Source organism: Stegodyphus dumicola, chromosome 2 (assembly GCF_044657685.1).
Source record: "Stegodyphus dumicola isolate Sdum_Otavi_A_Nest chromosome 2, ASM4465768v1".
Lineage (NCBI taxonomy): Eukaryota > Metazoa > Arthropoda > Arachnida > Araneae > Eresidae > Stegodyphus > Stegodyphus dumicola.
Genome location: NC_140769.1, coordinates 266511020 through 266531691, shown reverse-complemented (window position 1 = coordinate 266531691; position 20672 = coordinate 266511020). Strand labels below are relative to the sequence as shown.

The 20672-nt window shown below is 32.9% G+C and overlaps 1 protein-coding gene across 1 annotated transcript in view; it reads right to left on the bottom strand.

The window, feature by feature from the left end:
* The window catches only part of LOC118200149 (inactive dipeptidyl peptidase 10-like), a 631756-nt gene that overhangs the window by 293538 nt on the left and 317546 nt on the right, over positions 1-20672 (bottom strand). The window contains exon 4 of the mRNA XM_085812127.1: positions 3966-4060. Coding sequence (XP_085668253.1) covers positions 3966-4060 — 95 coding nt within the window. The remainder of the gene's footprint in view (positions 1-3965; positions 4061-20672) is intronic.

Below are 20672 nucleotides of genomic sequence, written 5' to 3'. Positions count from 1 at the left end.
ACAACAGAATCATTTCTTGTCTGGAAATTTAAGAAATGAAAAATGCGCATATTTTATTAAAGCATTAACTGTTGACATTTAAATGAAGCTATTTTTATCGCATTCGAATTAAAATTTATCGCAAGAGAATATAAGCTGAGAAAATATACCGCTGAAATGTTTTAACATAAGGAAATGATTTTCGTAAAATAACATAGTTATTTCCTTTTAAATGGTAAGGCAAAACACTGGGAATACTATAATATTTTTAAGCTCGGTGAATTTTGATTAGATAAATTACACCCAGATTCTGAATTAAAGGTAAATTGAAGGGTTTAGTTACAAAATAAACATAATTTTAAATCTCACTACAGCGTCTAGTTTTGTGAGTAGAATTAAGTTAATTATGCTCAAAGATAACTTAGTGTCTAGGTAAAAGAATCGCATTTCATGCACCATCATGTATAAATGAAAACGAAATAGAATAAATAGAAGAAGAAAGAAATAGAATGAATGGAAATGGAAACGAAATACTAAAACGAATAGGAATAGATAAGAAGTATTATGAATAGAAAGAAAAAAAGAAATAAAATAATAATTAAAATACTTATTTCCTGCAGACACTGACTGTGCTTTAGTTAGCTTATTTAGGAATAATTTATAAACACTTTTCGTAGTAAAGATTCCGCTAGAGAAAAGCACTAAGAAAGAAGAATATTCTGCGACCCCCTCCCCCCCGAAAAAAAAAAGAAAAGAAAAAACTTTTTGAACAGAAGATAGCGTCTGACCGAAAAGTTACAACAATTGTTTTCTTTCTGCCAGATAATAATCATAACTGGAAATCCAATTCCCAGTTGTATCTGGTCGTCATGGATCGGTTAAGCAAGAGGATTAAGAGGATTCAGAACGTTCGTCTGGAATGATGAAAGGTGAGAGATGTCTTCTTGCTTCATGACAATGTACCAGGTCACTCACACGTCTGAAATTGTGGTGCAGTTTCTAGCAGGAAAAAAGTGAACTGTTCTCAGCCACCCTCCATATTCTCCCGATCTGGCACCCAGTGACTTTTTTCTTACTGAACGTCAGACTTCACGTGAAGTGTCACCGCTATGAAGACATAAACGACATTCAAGCTACAGTGAATAATACACCCCCCAAAATCTGAAAGGTTTCAGATTTAAAATTACGTCCAAAGGGGCGTTTTTTAAATTTTTGTGTGTTACCTTTATTTATTAAATATCATGTTCTACGTACTCAAGGCATAAAATTCAGTTCAACAGCGATATCGCAAAATAATTTTAAAATGAACGTATCCTTTAGAAATTCCGATACAGAGTCTCGCGCGTTGGAGATAAAATTGTTTCTTTCCATACAGTGTTGCCATTGCTCGCTTTTAAATCGTTGAGTTTGTTAATCAAAAATTCGTTAAAGGTTTACAAAATATGAAATAGAAAAATAATCTGCAAGTTTTCAGATTTTAGATTACGCCCAAAGGGGCGTTTTTTCAACGTTTTGTGTGTTATCTTTATTTATTAAATATCCTAGTCTCTGCACTTGAACCATAAAATTCAGTTCAATAGCAATGTCACAAAATAATTTTAAAATGAGCCTATCTTTAGAATTTCCGATACACAGTTCCGTGCCCACTAGAGATACAAAGGTTCCCCCCTCCCCGCCGTAGAATGGTGCCATTGCTCGCTTTTAAATCGTTTAGTTTGTTACTCAAAAATTCATTAAAGTTTTACAAAATATGAAATCGATCATAAAACAAATTTCAAATTTCAAATTTGGTCCTCCACATGTCCATATTTTCCATATTCGTAGGAGAATGACGTCATTCAAAATTCGATGGCTCTATGTACCGTTGTTTTATCACAATGCGAGAAATATACATACATTTATGCAGATTTTTCATTGTTTTATTTCTTCAAATATAATCCAGGACTCAAACCATAAATTTGATCAAGTTGGACATTTGGTGGCAACAGTTTGAAAAGTGAAACGGACATTTATAGTGTTTCAACGCAAAATCGCAAAATGAAAACAATAGTCCTTCAGGGACAAAGCCACTTTGAACTAATAATAAAATGAGTTCAATTAGGGCTTCCACATGCCCGTATTCTGTGGAAGATTGCGTTATTCAAATTTTGATGGCTCGTTGTTTTATCACAATGCGAAAAACATTCATACATTCATACAGATTCTTCATTATTTAATTTCTTTAAATATGATATAAAATTTTTCGCGATTACAATACGTCCTTTACTTTGTAGAAGGAAGTAAAAATATGTATCTATGATAGTAAGTATTATGAAACATGATTTATATAAGTTCAAACAATTTAAGTATTTTTTTTATAATTCTCCTGTTAATATACTGGGTCAATTTTTTCTTATATTTTTAAGAGGTGTAAAGTAACATTTTTGGCATAGAATATGCTCTTACAGGAAGAGTCCAGGGTGTATGTCTGGACTCTTCCTGTAAGAGCAAAGAACATATGTCTGCCAAAAATGCACTGAGTTTCTTCACTTCAAGTTATCAAATACCAAATGTAGCCTGTTTTTTAACATGTATATTTGTTGAATTTAACATGTATATTTGAATGATTGTTACCCTACAATTATTGTAAATTTTAACAATGGAAATGATAAATTTGTAAAACCATTCGTATCCCGTCGTTCTGCAAAGGATAATAAATTTAGAGGTCCTGTTTTCTGTTGTACTGGTTGTATAACAAAGACGATTAAAGAGCGTGATAAAAATTCTTCAACTCGTCTCGCAAAGTAGAGTTGGATTATACATGTTTAACAATTTTTACAGTAACCCGGAGGAAAACATTTAACGTTATATAAGCAATGAAAAGATGAACGTGCTTGATATTAAAATGAACAAATATAAAGAGCTAGGTGCCTTTGATAGAAATACAATTTGTAGAAATTTCCTTATCATTCAGAGAGTTCCAGAAAGTTGCCACAATATACAACTCCCTATTTCATCGTTATTCTTTAGAATAGAATATGCACAATATTAACCTGGCACAACCTCCTGCCATGTTAATGGACGGCATCACACACCATCAACACATCGACTTCTGTTGGTGCTTTGCAGCGATTGTCGCAAAATGCGGCTTTTGTAGATAACGTCTTCTCTTCTATTATAATGAATTATTTGCAGCAGTTATTCCATTTTGACGAAGAGGTCATATTCACGCTGACTCATATGGATGAATATGATAATGTCCAGCACATTCTATAGTTACCGCTGGAATTTTTGATAGCATTCGTATTATAATAAGGCGCTTTGTCTTGGAGGAAGATGGGACTGGTCACCAACAGTCATCTTTTTCTCCTGTTTTCCGGGCGCAAGTGATGTCTCAAGTGTTAACGTTCCGTCCTCCTCCAGGATAATGAGCGCGTCTTAATACAAGCGTCAACACAAATCTCATGCAAAGGTAACCATTGATGTTGGATCATCCGCCATATTTATTCGAAAATGGTCTACGAGTGCGATCTCCTTGCCAAAATGAAAGAAGCACTACGAAGAACCTATCGCAAGTATAGAGAAAAAAGTTATTCGTGCTTTAGGGCGATCGCTGTGGGCCATTAACAGAAGAAGAGAAGGGACGTAGGTCTTCAGCCCTAATCAAATTACTTCTCAAAGTCTTCTCTCTCGTCTCCAATCAAATTATTTCTCTTCTTTCCTCTTACCTTCTCAAATTACTGATAACTATAGTATATCAGTAATCTGAGAAGAATCTATGGACATGGAAGGCGACTACATTGAGGAACTGTAAGTGTTTGTACTTTTGGTAGTAAAAATCTTTCTTAGAATTATCGATGTGTTGCCACTATTGTTATACAAATCTCGTAGCTGAGTAGCTGATTGAATAGAAGAATGGTGTTAATTTTCATACATTTCTGAACGAGTAGGTACTAGTTTTACTTATATTGCTTAAAATATGTTCTAAAACGTCATGTTATACTTACTAAAGTAACATTTTTAACTATGATTGTTTCTTCATTCGTTTGGGCATTGTAAATAACAATGGCACCGTCCGGATCTTGGAAGGTCACTTCTGTATCTGAAATAGAAAAAATCCTAAATTCAGTTAAAAAATAAAAAATAAAAAAAATAAAAATAAAAATAAAAAAACTTAAATTAAAAACAGGTAATTAAGTTAACACAAACTTCCTGCTTATATTCAGTTAATTAATTAATCACAGCGAAATACATTCAGTGGTCTATTTACCAAACACAGACTAACCTGTTACAATTATAGCAAGAAATAATTTTCATTTGTTAAATTTTAAGCAGGATTTATAATTTTAATAATTGGCCAAAAGCTACCCGTGATGAAAGAATTTAGAAAATTGATAGAGTGCAAAGTCCGCAATCCGGACGTCCATTATTCGGAATGATCTATAATCCGGACCTCAAAGCCACAAACTTTTTTTCTTTGTATGCTTTACGCATGCGCGTTTGGCACACAAAACGAAGCAACGTAAACAACTTACATTGAAAGAAATGTTTAATAAAGTAAGCAAATAAATATTAAACTTTTTTCTTTTTGTAAATTTTGATACCTTTAGATCATAATTGCTCTATTTCATAAATTACGGTTTCATATTTTTAATTGTATAATTTCTGCATGCCATCTTACCAGATTTAAATTGATAATCTATAATCCGGAAAAACCCCTAATCCGAAATCGAAGTTCCGACGAGTCCGGATTACGGATTGTGTACTGTAATAGATGGACATATATTTGTGCTCTGTCTAATATTTAACGAATAGAAATTAAAATGATCTGAAGTTCTGAAGAATTATTTCAACAAATACTTTTACTACAATAAAACCCCCTTAACACGAACTCGCTTAAGGTGAACAGTCGGTTAACTTGAACAAAATTTCCACATCGTCGGCAATGTACAGGGAATTTTATACGTCAATGCGAATTTCAGTTAGCACGAATTACGAATTATTATTTATTATTTATATTATTTTCTATTGCTTCTCTACTAAGTCTGCGTTAAGAAATATCCTGGTACATTTAATTGAAAACTTCACAGAATACGAATATTGCGTTGATTGGCAATCGCGATCATTGCGTCAACAATGGGCTTCAATCAACAAATGCAGACCGTTTTCATATGTGCCTTATTATTATATAAAAGTTAGCTAGTACGACTAATGTTTGACCTTAGTTTACATTACTTAAATAGTAAGTTTTAACTTTAGTTAGTTTCACATTACATAAATAATTAGGTAAACATGTTGCCAGCCCTGGTGGCAATTTTTGTGGAGTTTGTTAGCGCAGGGGACGTTGTTGTCGTGTGTGCTCCAGTGAAATTGGTTTATTCTGGATTGCAAGAAATGTTATAGGAAGAAAGTGAGGCGGACAATATCCTCCTCACCCACCAGGAAGTGTTACACGCCTTGGAAACTTCAGGTCGTTTTGCATTAACATCCGAATTGAACATCCAAATTCATGTCGTTTTGTAATTTACGAATTCAGGTCGTTTTGCTGTAACATCCGTCTAGTTTTACGGAAGACGAGAGTGCACTTGTCCGTGAAGTTACAAGTCACAAGGTAGTTTCATTTCTGTCTGTGATAGCGCAATATAACATGCATTTTTCACCAGAAAACGATCAGTGAATACAGCTTCTCAAGTTACAGTACAGTAATTAATGTAGTACTGTGGTGTACAAGTTACAGTACAGTAATTAATGTAGTACTGTGGTGTACAAGTTAGAGTACAGTAATTAATGTAGTACTGTGGTGTACAAGTTAGAGTACAGTAATTAATGTAGTACTGTGGTGTACAAGTTACAGTACAGTAATTAATGTACTAATACGATGATATACCGTTACAGTTACGTATACTCTCACATTACTGTAAATTGTTAATGTGTAGAACAGTGATTCTCAACCTTTTTTTGTCGCGGCACACTTTCAACTTATTTCAAACTTTGGCGGCACACAAAGGAAAAGATAAGTTTAAAAGTTGTTTACTTACCTAAATAATACACTGTGTAAAATAGTTTATGATAATAATTTTGAATGTAAAATAAAATAATATGTACTAAAAAAACAGCACTACATTTATTAAGGCATTAATTGAAAGTTAATGATAATAAGAAAACTTTTAATGAGAAATTTGAGTTTGATGTTTTTGATAATTGCATTTATATTTGGTCGTAAAAAATGACAATTCTACTCTTGTACCCTCTTCTACATTTAACAGTCTCGATCTTTTTTTCGTTTTTATGTTGATTAATAATGAAAATCGGAATTCACACAAATAAGATGTAGAAAACTGTAATAATATTTTTAAAGCATTTTTGGCCATCGTGGGAAAATCACATCTAATGTTAATCCAAAACGAATTAATTAATTCTTCCGAATATTTTTAAATTAGATCTCGATTATTAGAAAGCGAAGTTAGTTCTTCCTCTTCGTTCAAAGTTAACTCAAATACAGAAGTATTTGGCACCAAAATCGGCTTGGATACCAAAATTGGCGTAGTTCTTAATGTCTTAAAAATCAAATTTCACCTATTTTCATGTGTACCGTATACTAGAATTAAACCTATATACGTTTCTAAAATTTGGTGGCACATTTTAAGAATTTGGCGGCACACAAAAGTGCCGCGGCACAGTGGTTGAGAATCACTGGTGTAGAAAAAACTTTGGGTCTCCAAGTTAACATGAATTTTTTTAACACGAATTCTTGATTTTTCATTCCCTTGGCGTTTGTATTAACAAGGGTTTACTGAGACAAGTTAAATTTCCTCCCGAAACTTAGACTGGAAACGTTTTATGACTATGAAATTTTTTTTAATATTGTTGTATACTGATTGTGAAAAAAATGAATACCAAATCAAACAGGTTATTTTTAAGTAATCCTAGCAGTTCTAAACTTGTGCAGAGTAGAAATTAAACTTTTTTTTAATTAACAGAATTTAAAAACTTGATTATTCTAAGGAAGTTTTAATTTTCTAAAGTAAAACTGCTTGTCATTATTACGTTTGTTGACCGTCTTCATGCAATATTAACATGATTATCACTAAGATTTAAACATCCAAGTGCGAAGTTCTGATTATTTAAAAAACGTAAGTGTTATAATCTGTAGTTCTCTTTGAGTTCTAAATATTGAGGACAGATATTTGAGATTATAAGTTTTAAATATATCCCTTATACGCATGTTTTCATATCAATTAAATTGTTATAAAAATTGTTATGAAAAGTATTTAATTTTTTAAACAGCTGATTTTAAGTTAAAAAATATTTTGAAAACGATTCTCGTCATTAGTTTTGTAATATTAAACAATCCTTCATTTCAAAGCTAATTAATATTCTAGAAAAAAATTACTTAGTTCATTCGAATATGTTTCCTGTTACATGTCAGAAGACGAGTATTATATTCCTTTAACATTAAAATCCTGTCTTGGAAAAATTGACGGTTGAAAAAAACTGAAAAAAATCTAGAAATAGTTGGAATTGATAAGCACTACCACTACGAGAAAAATAAGACCTTTATTTTCCATGCACCTTCACATGGAACCTCTTATCTGTATGCTGCCATTCTGCATTAATTAATAACTCTGTTACCTATTAGCAAGCCATCCTCGTCGGTCGTCTCCTTTTGCTGCTGTATCGGTGTTCTTGGGTTCGAATCTCGGGGAAAGTATGGATGTTTATAGCTGTATAGTGTCTGTGCCACAGTGAGGCACTCAAAATATACGGCGAGCCGAAAGTAATCTTAAAGGGTTGGTGGTTGGGGATCAAAAGTGGGGGACTTTAGGACCATCGTCTAATGAGTTCTTCTTCCAAACTGGGAGGAAATGAATAGCTACTGTGGCAGAAATGCATCTGTATTGCCAATTGTGAAACTCTCATTGTCCCTTCCTATCTGTACTCATTAATAAATTGAAAGATTTAAAAACAAAAGCGGTTTTGATAATTTAAATCATTATTTTACTTTCAAAGCAGTAATGTATGTGACTGATATAAATTAGAATATTTTTGCATGAGCACGGATTCGCAGAAGATTAAATGCACACAAGTCCAATGATAAATTGATAAAATTTATTTTACCAAAAGAAAAACTTCAGAGCTCTGGAACTTTCCACGAAAATAGTCATAAGACTCTTCACAGTATCGCAGAGTACAATCAGTAGTTATACTTCAAACTACTAAGAACGATAAACACAACGCAATGCAAAAAGCATCTAAAGAGCAAAACTAACGCGGAGTTATCTCGGTACTCCGAACTCACGCTGAACTGATAACTCACAACTTCAACTGAGGAACTGATGTCTTCTCCAATCTTACATCATTTTCATCCGGTCACAGAGATATCTGTAGTACTTTCTGCTTCTTGAAATTACTAGAAGGCATATGAGGGATGAATACAGTTATGGTTGCACATGAAATCAATTACATTTATTCAATTACAATGCCAAGGTGATACAAGGATCGGACCAAAATGTCGCCAAATGATCGCGAAATTTGGCAATCTTTGGCAGTTGCTCGCCAAATTTAGCTACAAAAATAGACCGTTACCAGCTTGGCGAGATATCGCCAAATTAGTGAGAAGCCAATTACTAAATGATAATAGATTTGCCCCTGTATTTTTAATTTTCCGGCAGAGCATCGATTCTCTAGATTTTCATATTGTATTATGCAGAAAAATAATGCAATTTCACATATAAATGCACTAAAATCATCTTTATATGTACAAAATTCGTAACAATATAATGAATTAATACAATACCCATTTAAGAATTTCTGTGAATGTTTTCAGCATTACTGTAATCAACAAAAGTTGCTTCTAATAACATTTTTACTTTTTTGTATGAAGTAAAAAGGAAGTATTGTAATCGCGAAAATTTTCAAGCAGCATATTTCAACGACTAACATTTTGAGCGCTATCTAATGCAATTTAACTATGTTTTTGCGTGACATCTCTATGTAAGGACAATATAAAAGACTTTTCCTCCTTTCCTCCAAAAAAAAAATATAAAACTGCTTTAAAATGAATTCTGAAGAGAATTTTTCGTGGCGTCTGTACGTACGTATCTCGCATAGCTCAATAACGAGTAGTCTTAGAACGTTGAAATTTTGTATATATGACTGCTATAACATGTAGATGTCCACCTCGTATTTTGGTTGCAATCGGCCCCACCAAACGTATATAAATATATTTATATATATCCACTCTGTTACCTGCTCAGTGATCGCAGTTTCTTTACTTTTATGTGTTTGTAAATTGTACATTTCTTGCATTAAATGATTAAATTATATTGTTCATATCTTCTGGTTAAGGTTTTTATGCCTTTGGGAAATCTGAAAGCTGTATTTGTGCAATTATCAACAATTTAAAAGCTGTTTAAGTTCGGTTAAGCCTAATTTTTAAATAGCGCGGCGGACATGTTTATCTACTTTTGAAAAAGCAGAATATTAGATTTGTTGGCAATCTAGAGAGACTAAGCTTCGCAACAACAAAGATAACGCCTTCATTTATTATTATTTTAAATTAAATCATGCTTAATCCTTTCTGGAATGTTTTCGAGGAATTAAGTGTTTAAGATTTACTTCGTCATTTTTAATACAGATATTTTGAGTTTTTATGTATTTTTGCGTTGTCGCGAAGTGAGAACTGAATTAATTGAATGAGAAATACTCAATCGTCTGTGAAAAGCATTTTCTTTCTTGTTTTGCTTGCTTAATTTGTTTTATACATCATCCTAGATTTAGTACAGTATTTGAATAGAACATGTGGCAACGATTAGATAATTCTTCAAATGATATAAATTTTGTTCATTCTGAGTTACAATACGAGCGAAATATAACGCTATTAAGTGAACCTAGCGCCAGAGTGTCGCTATGGTAAGCAAATATTGTGAATTTGAAAGAGTGCATTTATTCTATTGTGGTTTATGCGCTATCGACAGAGTAGATTTACTTCAATCCAATAAGTTTAAATGAAATGCAAGAAAAAATGCGTATAATTTAATATTCCGTACAAGGAAGCCATGTGGTGTACACATCAGATTTTTTATATAACTGGCGCTGAACTGTTTTCGGTTATTTTCATTGTTTCACGCATTTTAATTTTTTTTTAATATTTTAAACTTTTATTTTAGACGTTAGATCTCAATCTGCGGTCTTTGGATAGGAATTTAAAAACTCTTTACATACAGGATTTATCAGTACAGCGTTGGGTAACTTTCAGAAGAGATAGAGTACACCTAGGCAACGGGAAATCACATAGGAGTGCATGGTCGGAAACGCTTTCCTGGGGCGATAGTGACGACACAAAAGTCAAGAAAGAAAGGACACGAACGGGGTGAGAAAACATGCTTATTGTTTGGAGTACAGCAGAAACAAAGAAAAACAACATAACGTGATAACTATCACTATTAATTAAGGTGTTCGAAATTACGACTTGAACCGTAATGCAGGAACAGTGCGTCCCGCATCTTCCATACACACCACATCTTCCATTTGATCCAGAAAAAGTGAGGCCTGTATCACGCTCCGGGCTTTAATTTCGAACACCTTCTTTAATGACGGTCATTGTTTGCTTTTTGATCTTATTTGTAGGTTTCTGCTGCACTAGACATAATAAAATATGTTTTGTCTCATTGTATGTGTCGCTCCCACTGCGCCAAGAAATCGTTTCCGCCCACGCATTGTTATGTGATTTCCATTCGTCTAGGTGTACTCTATCTCTGCTGAACGTTTCTCACCTCTGTACTGCTATATGTAATATATACAGTGGTGGCCAAAATTGTGGACACTTTTGGAAATTTTTATGTATTTGAACTTTGTATGCTAATAGAAAACGTTACGTTTCTCAAAATGCGAACTTGTATGCATCATTTTAAAGAGAATTTATTACTGAATTCAACACAAAACACAAAATTCAATTATTTGCAATACAAAAAAAGTTAAACGATAATAGTTATCGATATACATTACATAGTGATGATTGCAGTGAGTTATCAGTACTTAGTAGGGTACCCTTTATTTTTGATTACAGCTTCACATCCACGTTTCATTGAGCTGACAAGAGTTTTAAGCTATTCCTTCGTTATTACATGATGCCAGGAAACAATTATAGCCTCAATTAGTTCCCTTTTATTTGATGGGCGCCTCATTCGGACAAGAGTTTTCAAACGGTGCCACAAATTTTCGATAGGATTGAGGTCAGAACTGTTTCCTGGTCATGACAACAATTTAATGCTCTTTGTACGAAACCATTCTTTCGATATTTTGGCCGTGTGGCAAGGAGCAGAATCCTGCTGAAAAATAAACGAAGCATTGTTGGGAAAGAGATCTCTGATGGAAGGTAGAAGTTTTGGTTCTAGAATAGTGTCAATGTATTTTCTGGCATTCAGTGTCCCATCGATGACACGAAGGCGACCAATACCATCTGCTGACATGCATGACCAAATCATAACACTAACTGGGTTCTTCACAGTTGCTTGAATGCAGTCAGGATGTAGCTCTTCTCCTATTCTACGTCTTACATATTTTCGCCCATCACTACCGAATAACGATATCTTAGTTTCATCACTCCATATAACTTGTGACCACTGATCATCTGTCCAATTAATGTGTTCCTTTGCCCACTGTAGTCATTTTTTTCGTTGCTGAAAATTAAGATAAGGCTTTTTTCCTGGAATTCTACCTCTCAGTCCAACATCTGTTAATCTTCTCCTGATTGTTCTTAAACTGACAGCAACACCAGCATCATTCAGATCACTTCTGATGGCCGCTGATGACATTTTTCTATCTTGGAGACATAGCACTTTTATTCTTCTGTCATCAATAGATGTGGTGCACCTTTTCCTTCTTTGTTTTTATTGAATTTGTCTCTTGATATCGTAAACAAAGCTTTCGGACTCCAAATGTAGTGACTGAACCACCCACCTGTCTTGCAATTTCAGCATAGGAAAGACCCCTTTCTCGTAACACAATAATATTACATCTCTTTCTAGGTGTCCAATGTACTCTTTTATTTGATGGCATTGCTTCTGGACTAAATATTAAAAATTTTTACAAAAATTCCTAATTGTAATTGCAGTGTATAAGAAACAGGTCCTCGTTCTACAGAACAAAGCAAAATAATGAATTGTTTCAAGTGTAAACATGATGTCAGCTTCTACTGGCCGTTACTAACATTTGATTGGTTCTCAGAACAAGAACAGTGATTGGCCAGAAAAGCTAGACATTACAAATCACTTCATAACTGTGTATTTTATTTACATTAAAGTACATATAACTTTTTTTGTATTGCAAATAATTGAATTTTATGTTTTGTATAGAATTCAGTAATAAATTCTCTTTAAAATGATATATACAAGTTTGCATTTTGCGAAACGTAACATTGTCTATAAGCATACAAAGTTCAAAAACAAAAAAATTTCCAAAAGTGTCCACAATTTTGGCCACCACTGTATATATATGTTAATTGATAATGAAGAGCAATCTTGGTAGCCGAAGCAGATTAAATATTCATCGATTACAAAATTTATGTTGCTGCCACAAGCAACTTAATATTCTAATTCGTGCTGATTTCAAAACATTTACATTTTGAATAGCTCTGCGGTAAGAAAAGAGCAGCAAGCAGCAGTGCAGCTAGGCCGAAGTACAGCAAGCACGTCCGTTACGTTGAGAATGATATTGTAACTCAAAATGAGTTAGTTTCGATTCTCAATGCATTTGATTGTATAATTAATACTGCCGTAAAATTATTGTTTAGTTCGATTTACATCTCCAGCATCAAGTAATTCATGTGACATAGATTACTCTGGAAATGACGCAATGCAGAAAAATATTTACTATTTTTAGAACAGAGAGAGGGAGAGGAAGTATTCAAAATAAAGCATTATGGGGCTATTGCTAATTTAAATTATATATTTTTTTTTATCTTTTTTACATACAGTGTCTCACAAAAGTGATGGGACACTTGTGCTTTACGAAAGGAAACTGTAACAAAATAAATTAAAAAAACATGTAAAATTTTTTTGTGGGTGTGTTTCATACTTAAATTTAGTAACAATTATTACATAAGATACATTTTCTCAAAATAGTTTAGAACAGTTTTAGTTTTCTCAAAATAGTTCTCAATTGTTTAGAACGGAGCAAAAAATGGCTCACATAAGTGATGGGACACCATTAGTACTATTACGTACTAATATAAAAAAATTTTTTGGGGCTTTAATTTTTACTCAAAAGCAATTAGCAATAATTTATAAAATCGTCTGCAGTCTTTCTTTCCAGTTTGTTTTGGAATTTTTGTGGTTTTTAGCTCTGTGCAGCCATGAATGCTAAACGAAAAGAAACTTTGCCTGGAATTCGAAAATCAGTTATTAATTTGCACATTGAACGTGAAAAATCTATTAGAGAAACTGCTGAAACAGTTAACATGAGTCATTCAACAGTTTTCGATATCGTTAAACGATATAAAAGGAATCATATGATTCAGGATAAAAGAAGACATACCCGACCATCAAAGCTATCCAATGGAATAAAGCGAATTATTGTTCAAAATATTAAAAAAATTCCAAGAATGAGTGCTTCTAAAGTTGCTGCTGATTTACAAGCATTATATGGAGTAATTGTTAATCCTGACACTATTAGAAGAGTAATTCGATCTGCTGGATATCACAGTAGAGCAGCCAGGAAAAAATTCTTCGTAAGTGAAGAGAATAGAAAACTCAGACTGGCTTTCGCAAAATCACACATAAATAAGAATTCTGATTACTGGAATGAAGCTATATTTGCTGATGAGAGTAAATTTAATATATTTGGTTCTGACGGTAGAATGTTGGTGTAGAGAAAACCCAGGAAAGAATTTCGCAAACAGAACTTGGTGCCAACAGTAAAACATGGTGGAGGAGGAGTTATGGTATGGGGGTGTATGTCGTCCGCTGGAGTTGGTAATCTTGTTTTTATTGACAGTATAATGAATCAGTACAAGTATATTGACATTTTAAATCAAAATTTGAAATCTTCAGCGCGAAAATTGACCCTTCATAACGATTTTAAATTCTACCAGGACAATGACCCCAAGCACACTGCTTTGAACGTTAGACTCTGGCTGCTGTATAACTGTCCTGAAATAATAAAAACACCACCACAATCTCCAGACTTAAATCCCATAGAGAATATTTGGCAAGAATTGGAATCAAGAATTCGCAAACACACCATTTTTTTCAAAACAACAATTAAAATTATTGCTTCAAGAAGAATGGGGTAAAATCACTCTAGAAATCACAAAAAAATTAGTCGAGTCCATCCCAAGAAGATTAAATCACGTTTTAAAAGTAAAAGGAAATCCAACAAAATATTAAAACATTTTAAGAAGTAAAATTTTTGGATAAATATTTGATGGAAATGTAAGTGTCCCATCACTTATGTGAACCATTATTTGCTCCGTTCTAAACAATTGTATTTTTATTAAATTAATATTTTAATATTTTGAGAAAATGTATGTTATGTAATAGTTATTACTAAATTTAAGTATGAAACACACCCACAAAAAATTTTTACATGTTTTTTTTAATTCATTTTACTGCAGTTTCCTTTCGTAAAGCACAAGTGTCCCATCACTTTTGTGAGACACTGTACAACAAGCGACCTCCATGGATCTCCCAATAAACATAACAATCTGAAAGCTTTCAGTAACTTTTATTTCTTCATCTTTACAAACAGGTTTTCATGATTTAATCTTTAAAATAAGTTGTAATAATAAGAGTAACAATAAACAGAAGACTTAATAGAAGAATTAATAATGCCTTTTCTCTAGCTTGTCTCTTTGCTGTTAACATCGTCATTTAAATATCATCACTGCGTGCATAAAACAGCTAAATCGGGCATGATCATTTTAAAAATGAGCAGACGACTCAAATGTAGGTGTTTGCAGTTAAATTTACTTTCTGTACCTTCGTTGCAAAATTTTGTTATAACGTCGAATAACATTCAAAACAAAAAAGGCCAAATTAATAATAATTTTAACCAAAATTATGACTCAGTTAATCCCTTATTTTAAGAAATACTCAAAATTCAAAATATAATTCCTAAACGAATCATCTGCGAGAAAGTGAGTAACAGCTTAACGCAAAAGAAATAAACAAAAATATAAGGAATAAATGCTGATATTAAAAGAATTTCCATTAAAGCGTCATCAATGGAATTTTATGCGTTAGAACACCATTTTAAACATCGCAATAAGCGTGCTTTATAAGGGCTGGCGCAACTAATCGATAAGGCAGCCGTTATACTTATCATTTTCCATGTCAAGTCGACGAAATTACTTCTTTCTTCAGTACCGCGTGATCAACTTACAAATAACAGACAACATTTTACCTTTGCCAGTGTTTCCTTTTTACAAATGCTCGACAATAACCTATTTTTATTTTTAAAATTAGCACATTCTTCTAATTAAAATTATTATTTAATCGCAAAGGAATGGAACGCATAATTTTTCAGATGCTTATTTTAAAATAATTAGTTAAATTGTTTGCATCAAATGGATTAGGGAAAGCTTTTAATGAAATGTGAATACCATTTTCGGTTTCAGGAAAATTTTCTTCCCTTCATGAAAAAGACGGTTAACAGAAGTAAAATATACAGGAATTTTAAGTAAGGTATTAATAATTTTTTTCAAAAATTAATTCAATTATTTATGCTTCATGGGATTTTGTGGAAACATTTATGTTTTAACATAAAATCTGAAACAAGGAACAGTAATACACATTGAGAAGACCAACATTTTTCAAAATTACGACACATAAACTGAGCTTTTAGAAACTGAATATAACTAGGACATTTATAAAGAGGAAAAACCAAATTTGTTTCTATTCTGCATGCCTAATTACAGTTTAAAGATACGCAAAAAAGAATTATCAGAATTTAATTCATTAAAGTAAATATCAAGTACACTCTGCAAAAAAATAAAAAATAAAAATAAATAAATAAATAAATAAATAAAATAAAGGTAAATTCTATAGCTCCCTTCTACTGGACTGATTGACGAAATTTAAATTGAGTTTTTCATGTCTGGAAAGCACGACTTAGTATATTTGTCCGGAATAAATAGATTGGTGAAGAATCATAGATGTAGTCGTAGCTTAAATTATCAGACGATAAGTTTAAAAAACAGGATCCATTTATTAGGGAAAATAGCAATTACAAAAATCTGATCCCAGGAGTAAATAAAAAAGAATTACTAATAATTTTTTGTATGAAGTTTACTGCATCGTGACATTTAAGAAAAGACCCCGATATTCCTTTGCGAGTCATTTTAAAGCCTCTTGAAAGGCGGAGCTTCCAAGAAATGACGTCAGCCTCGTCAACCATTCCAGTTCGCTTTAAATATTTCCAGAACATTCTATAACTGTACGTGTAGGAAAGGCGGGAAAAACAACTTGACTACGGAGCTGTGGATTTAATTCAATGTACTTTCAAATAAGAGACCGTCGCCATTAAAAAATGAAAAGAACATATAATTAGAATTTTAAGTGTATTCTTGACTATGGAATTTTATTATTACATATATATATATATATATATATATATATTGTTACGAAATACTCAGAAAAATAGCTTTGCCATAAAGTGGCAAGAAAAAGCAGGGTTGCCAAATTTGGCGCAAAATCGCCCATTTGGCGACATTTGGTCATACACCATAGACGGAGCGAGAACATTCGAGAACGAATTCTTACCGCTTTTCCCGAGAATGTTCTCGAAGGCAGGTCAAAAGCTATACATGACCTTCTTGCGCGCGGAGTAGAAAAGTATCTTGGAGAATATGTTGAGTTCAGTAGTAGTGCTTTGAGATCAGAAATTAGCTTGAGAGCGATGGAACCGAGTCGGGAGCTGTACTTAAGTGTTTTGCCGCGAAGCTATCTTCACCGTTATAGCCCGATAGACTGGAGGCCTGTTGCTGATTGTTTCAGAGTGCTTGTCGTAGTTTTTCGACTACTGTAATTCGTCTCTGGAAGTATCCTGTGTAATACTGACGAATAAATTGGGTTTTGATTCTTCATAAAGTGTTGTCATCAATCACTCCAACTTCACGAACTCGTAAAACGCAACACCTGGTGTCAGAAGTGGGATTTGCGAGTGAACGTCAGTGACTCGCCTGAAGAAAGCCATGGCGAAGGAAATGAAGGCTTTGATGGATTTGTGAACTCAGATGAAAGCTGTACAAAGAGATGAAAGCTGTACAAAAGGAGATGAAAGCTGTACAAAAAGAGATGAAACCAGGCAGGAGGAGATGAAGGCTGAGATCAAGAGCGAAATAAAATTTCGCCAAGAAGAAATAAAAGTCGACAAGAAAGCTGCAAGAGCAACTCCAACGGGTTGAAATGAAGTAAAACAAGATTAGAAGCCATATCTTGGAGTTTAGAAGAGATGTGAAGAAAATTTAGAGCCGAAATAAAAGATGTGGAAATGACAGTAGTGGCATCTGAACAATCAAAGAATGAAGAAATGAAGAAAGTAGATAACGAACTGTCTGTGTAATTTCAAGAAATAAAGAATGGAATATCTAACGAGATTAAAGAAAAAGAACGAAAAGATTGCAAGATTCTGGCTAGTGTATTTCTCAGTTACTGTAGAAAGTGACGATTCTTAAGAACTAGATAGCGAATAATCGCTTAAGTTCGTGTGACAAGAAACAACAAGAAGGAAGGGTAACTAACCCTTTATTATTCCAATAATATTTAACAAAACTCCGTCTTGGAGTGTACAATCAAAGCTGACACTTGGGCTTGAACTTAAGAGACTAAAAATTAAACTCAAACTAAGATTAACTAAAGAGATATAGCCGAAGCTATCAAGATTCTAATCGAGTTGGTCTCTTAAATCTATTTTGGCTACGGAGCTTATCAAGGGCCTGAGTATGGCCGAGCGTAATAACAGCTTTGAGAGAGAGAGAGTAGCCAAAAGACAGACGCGCGCAAATCAGAAACTCTGATTCTCTCTCACTCTGCAAGTAGACTTCGTGATTTAAATACCGCTCCTCCTCATTAAGTATTCAGAGTGATTCCAAAACTACGTTCTGGCCGGAAGTGGTAAGTTGAAGTTAAGAATTTAACAGGAAAGGAACTTTAACTAAAAATGTAACTGTTAATAAAATTAACATAATTCTTACAAGATGAAGAAATGAATGATGGAAAATGATGGAAAAGATGGAAAAGAAAGTACAAGATGAAGAAATGAATGATGGAAAAGAAAAAAGGTATTTCAGATACTGAAGTACCTGAAGTGGAAATGGAAGAAAGTTATAATACCGTTTGTAAAGATGAAGAAATAAAAGAAATGACTAGTAAAACATCTGAAAAGGGTGAAGAAATAATTATTGGATATAAAGTTCCTGATTCTCAAGTGTCTGAAGTAGAGATGGAAGTTAGAGTCTGAAGTAGAGATGGAAGTTAAAATGTAATTGTTAGTTGATAGAAACTGATAGTGAAGTTACGAAGTCAAACTTAGCAAGTATTAAAAGGTATTAAAATTCATGTGATGCAGAGCTGGAAGAAGCTGTACAGCTTAAGCAGAGTGTTCCAGCACTGCAAGAAAACGCACCCGCTGGACAAACTTAAGTGTGTATCTCATAATACAAGTTGCACAAACTTGATTCTAAATCTGGATACTTCTGTTTCTAAAGAATCAGATTCTATTCATAATTCTAATGCAAAATTTGGAACTGGTTTCCAGGAAATACAGGAAAATAAGCATACACCAACTGCTAAAAATACTGAGGTGAACTGTACACATAATGCGAATAAACTACTGAGTGGTGAGCAAATTGCTTCGGATCTTTATGTGGACGAAAAATCTGAAAAGACTGAATCTTTAGACTGTGATATGTAAAACAGAAATACATACTTATTATATATTTAAACTGCTATGCTTTATCAAAATTCAGTAGCAATATAAGATATTTTTTAACTTTAAATTAACAAAGTTAACTCTATGTAAACAATATATTTCCACGGTGGAAAAAAACAATATTTTTATCTTCCACGCGCCAAAGTTTTGATATTCAGTAAAGCCAAAGATACTTTCAGATTTAATCTGGAAGATTATTGAGTAATAAATTAAGCGATTTAAAAGCTATAAAAACAGTTTTTAACAATATTTTTTCTCCTTTTTATGTGATCGATTTAGATAAACATGTATTAAAAGCATCATATGCCTAATTAGAAATATTCAATATTTTTATGAAATAACACTAGTTGGACTCATTAAAATTATTGTATACTTTTCCTTTTTACTTCCTTGTACGGAGTAAAAAGGAAGTATTGTAATCGCGAAAAGTTTCAGGTAGCATATTTCAACGAAAATATCCACTTTGACCGCTATCGAATGCAATTTAACGATGTATTTCCGTGATATCTGTACGTAAGGACAGAATAAAACACTCTTTTCCTCCAAAAAAACTATAAAACTGCTTTAAAATGAATTCTGAAGAGAATTCTTCTTGGCGTTTGTACGAACGTATGTACGTACGTGCGTACGCACATATCTCGCATAACTCGAAAACGAGTAGCCTCAGAGCTTTGAAATTTTGTATATAGGACTGCTATAACATGTAGATGTGCACCTCGTATTTTGGTTGCAATCGGCCGCACCAAACGTATATAAATATATTTATATATATATCCACTCTGCGACCTCAGTTTCTTTACATTTATATGTTTGTAAATTGTACATTTTTTGCTTTAAAAATGATTGAATTATGTTGTTCTTATCTTCCGGTTGAGGTTTTTATGCCTTTAGTAAATCTGTATGCAATATTTTTAGAATTATCAACAATTTTAAAATTGTTTAAGTGCCGCTAAGCCTAATAATGTTTTAGATGGCGACCATTGCTCTTGTTTACATTTGATCAGCAGGATAGCGGATTTGTAGCTAATCTAGAGAAACTTAGCTTCGCAACAACAAAGATAACGCCTTCATTTATTGTTTAAGTAAATCATGTTTAATCCTTTCTGGAACTTTTTCGAGGAAATAAGCGTTTAAGATTTACTTCGTAATTTTTAATACAGATATTTTGAGTTTTTATGTATTTTTGCCTTGTCGCGAAGTGAAAACTGAATTAATTGAATGAGAAATACTCAATCGTCTGTGAAAAACTGTTTCTTTTTTGTTTTGTTTGCTTAATTTCTTTTATACATCATTCTAGCTTTGTTATAGTATTTGAATAGAACATGTGACAACGATTAGATAATTCTTCAAATGATATAAATTTTGTGCATTCTGAGTTATAATAGGAACGAAATATAATTCTGTTAAGTAAACCTAGCGCCAGAGTGTCGCTATGGTAAACAAAGTGAATTTTAAAGAATGCATTTTTTCTATTGTGGTTTATGCGCTGTCGGCGAAGTAGGTTTAATTTAATCTAATAAGTGTAAATGAAATGCAAGTAAAAATGCGTATAATTTAATATTCCGTACAAGGAAGTCATGCGGTGCACACATCAGATTTTTTATGATAACAGTTTTAAGCGGCTGTCTTCACGTACGGCTACCTTTTTAAGAAATAATATAACGAATATAAACTATGTATGGAAATTTATCTCTAACAATGTATCGAGAATTCTCAAACTATGCTATTTAAAATATTTTGCGGTTTTGCTGTTGAGCTGTACGTAAGTGCAAGAAAACGATGCC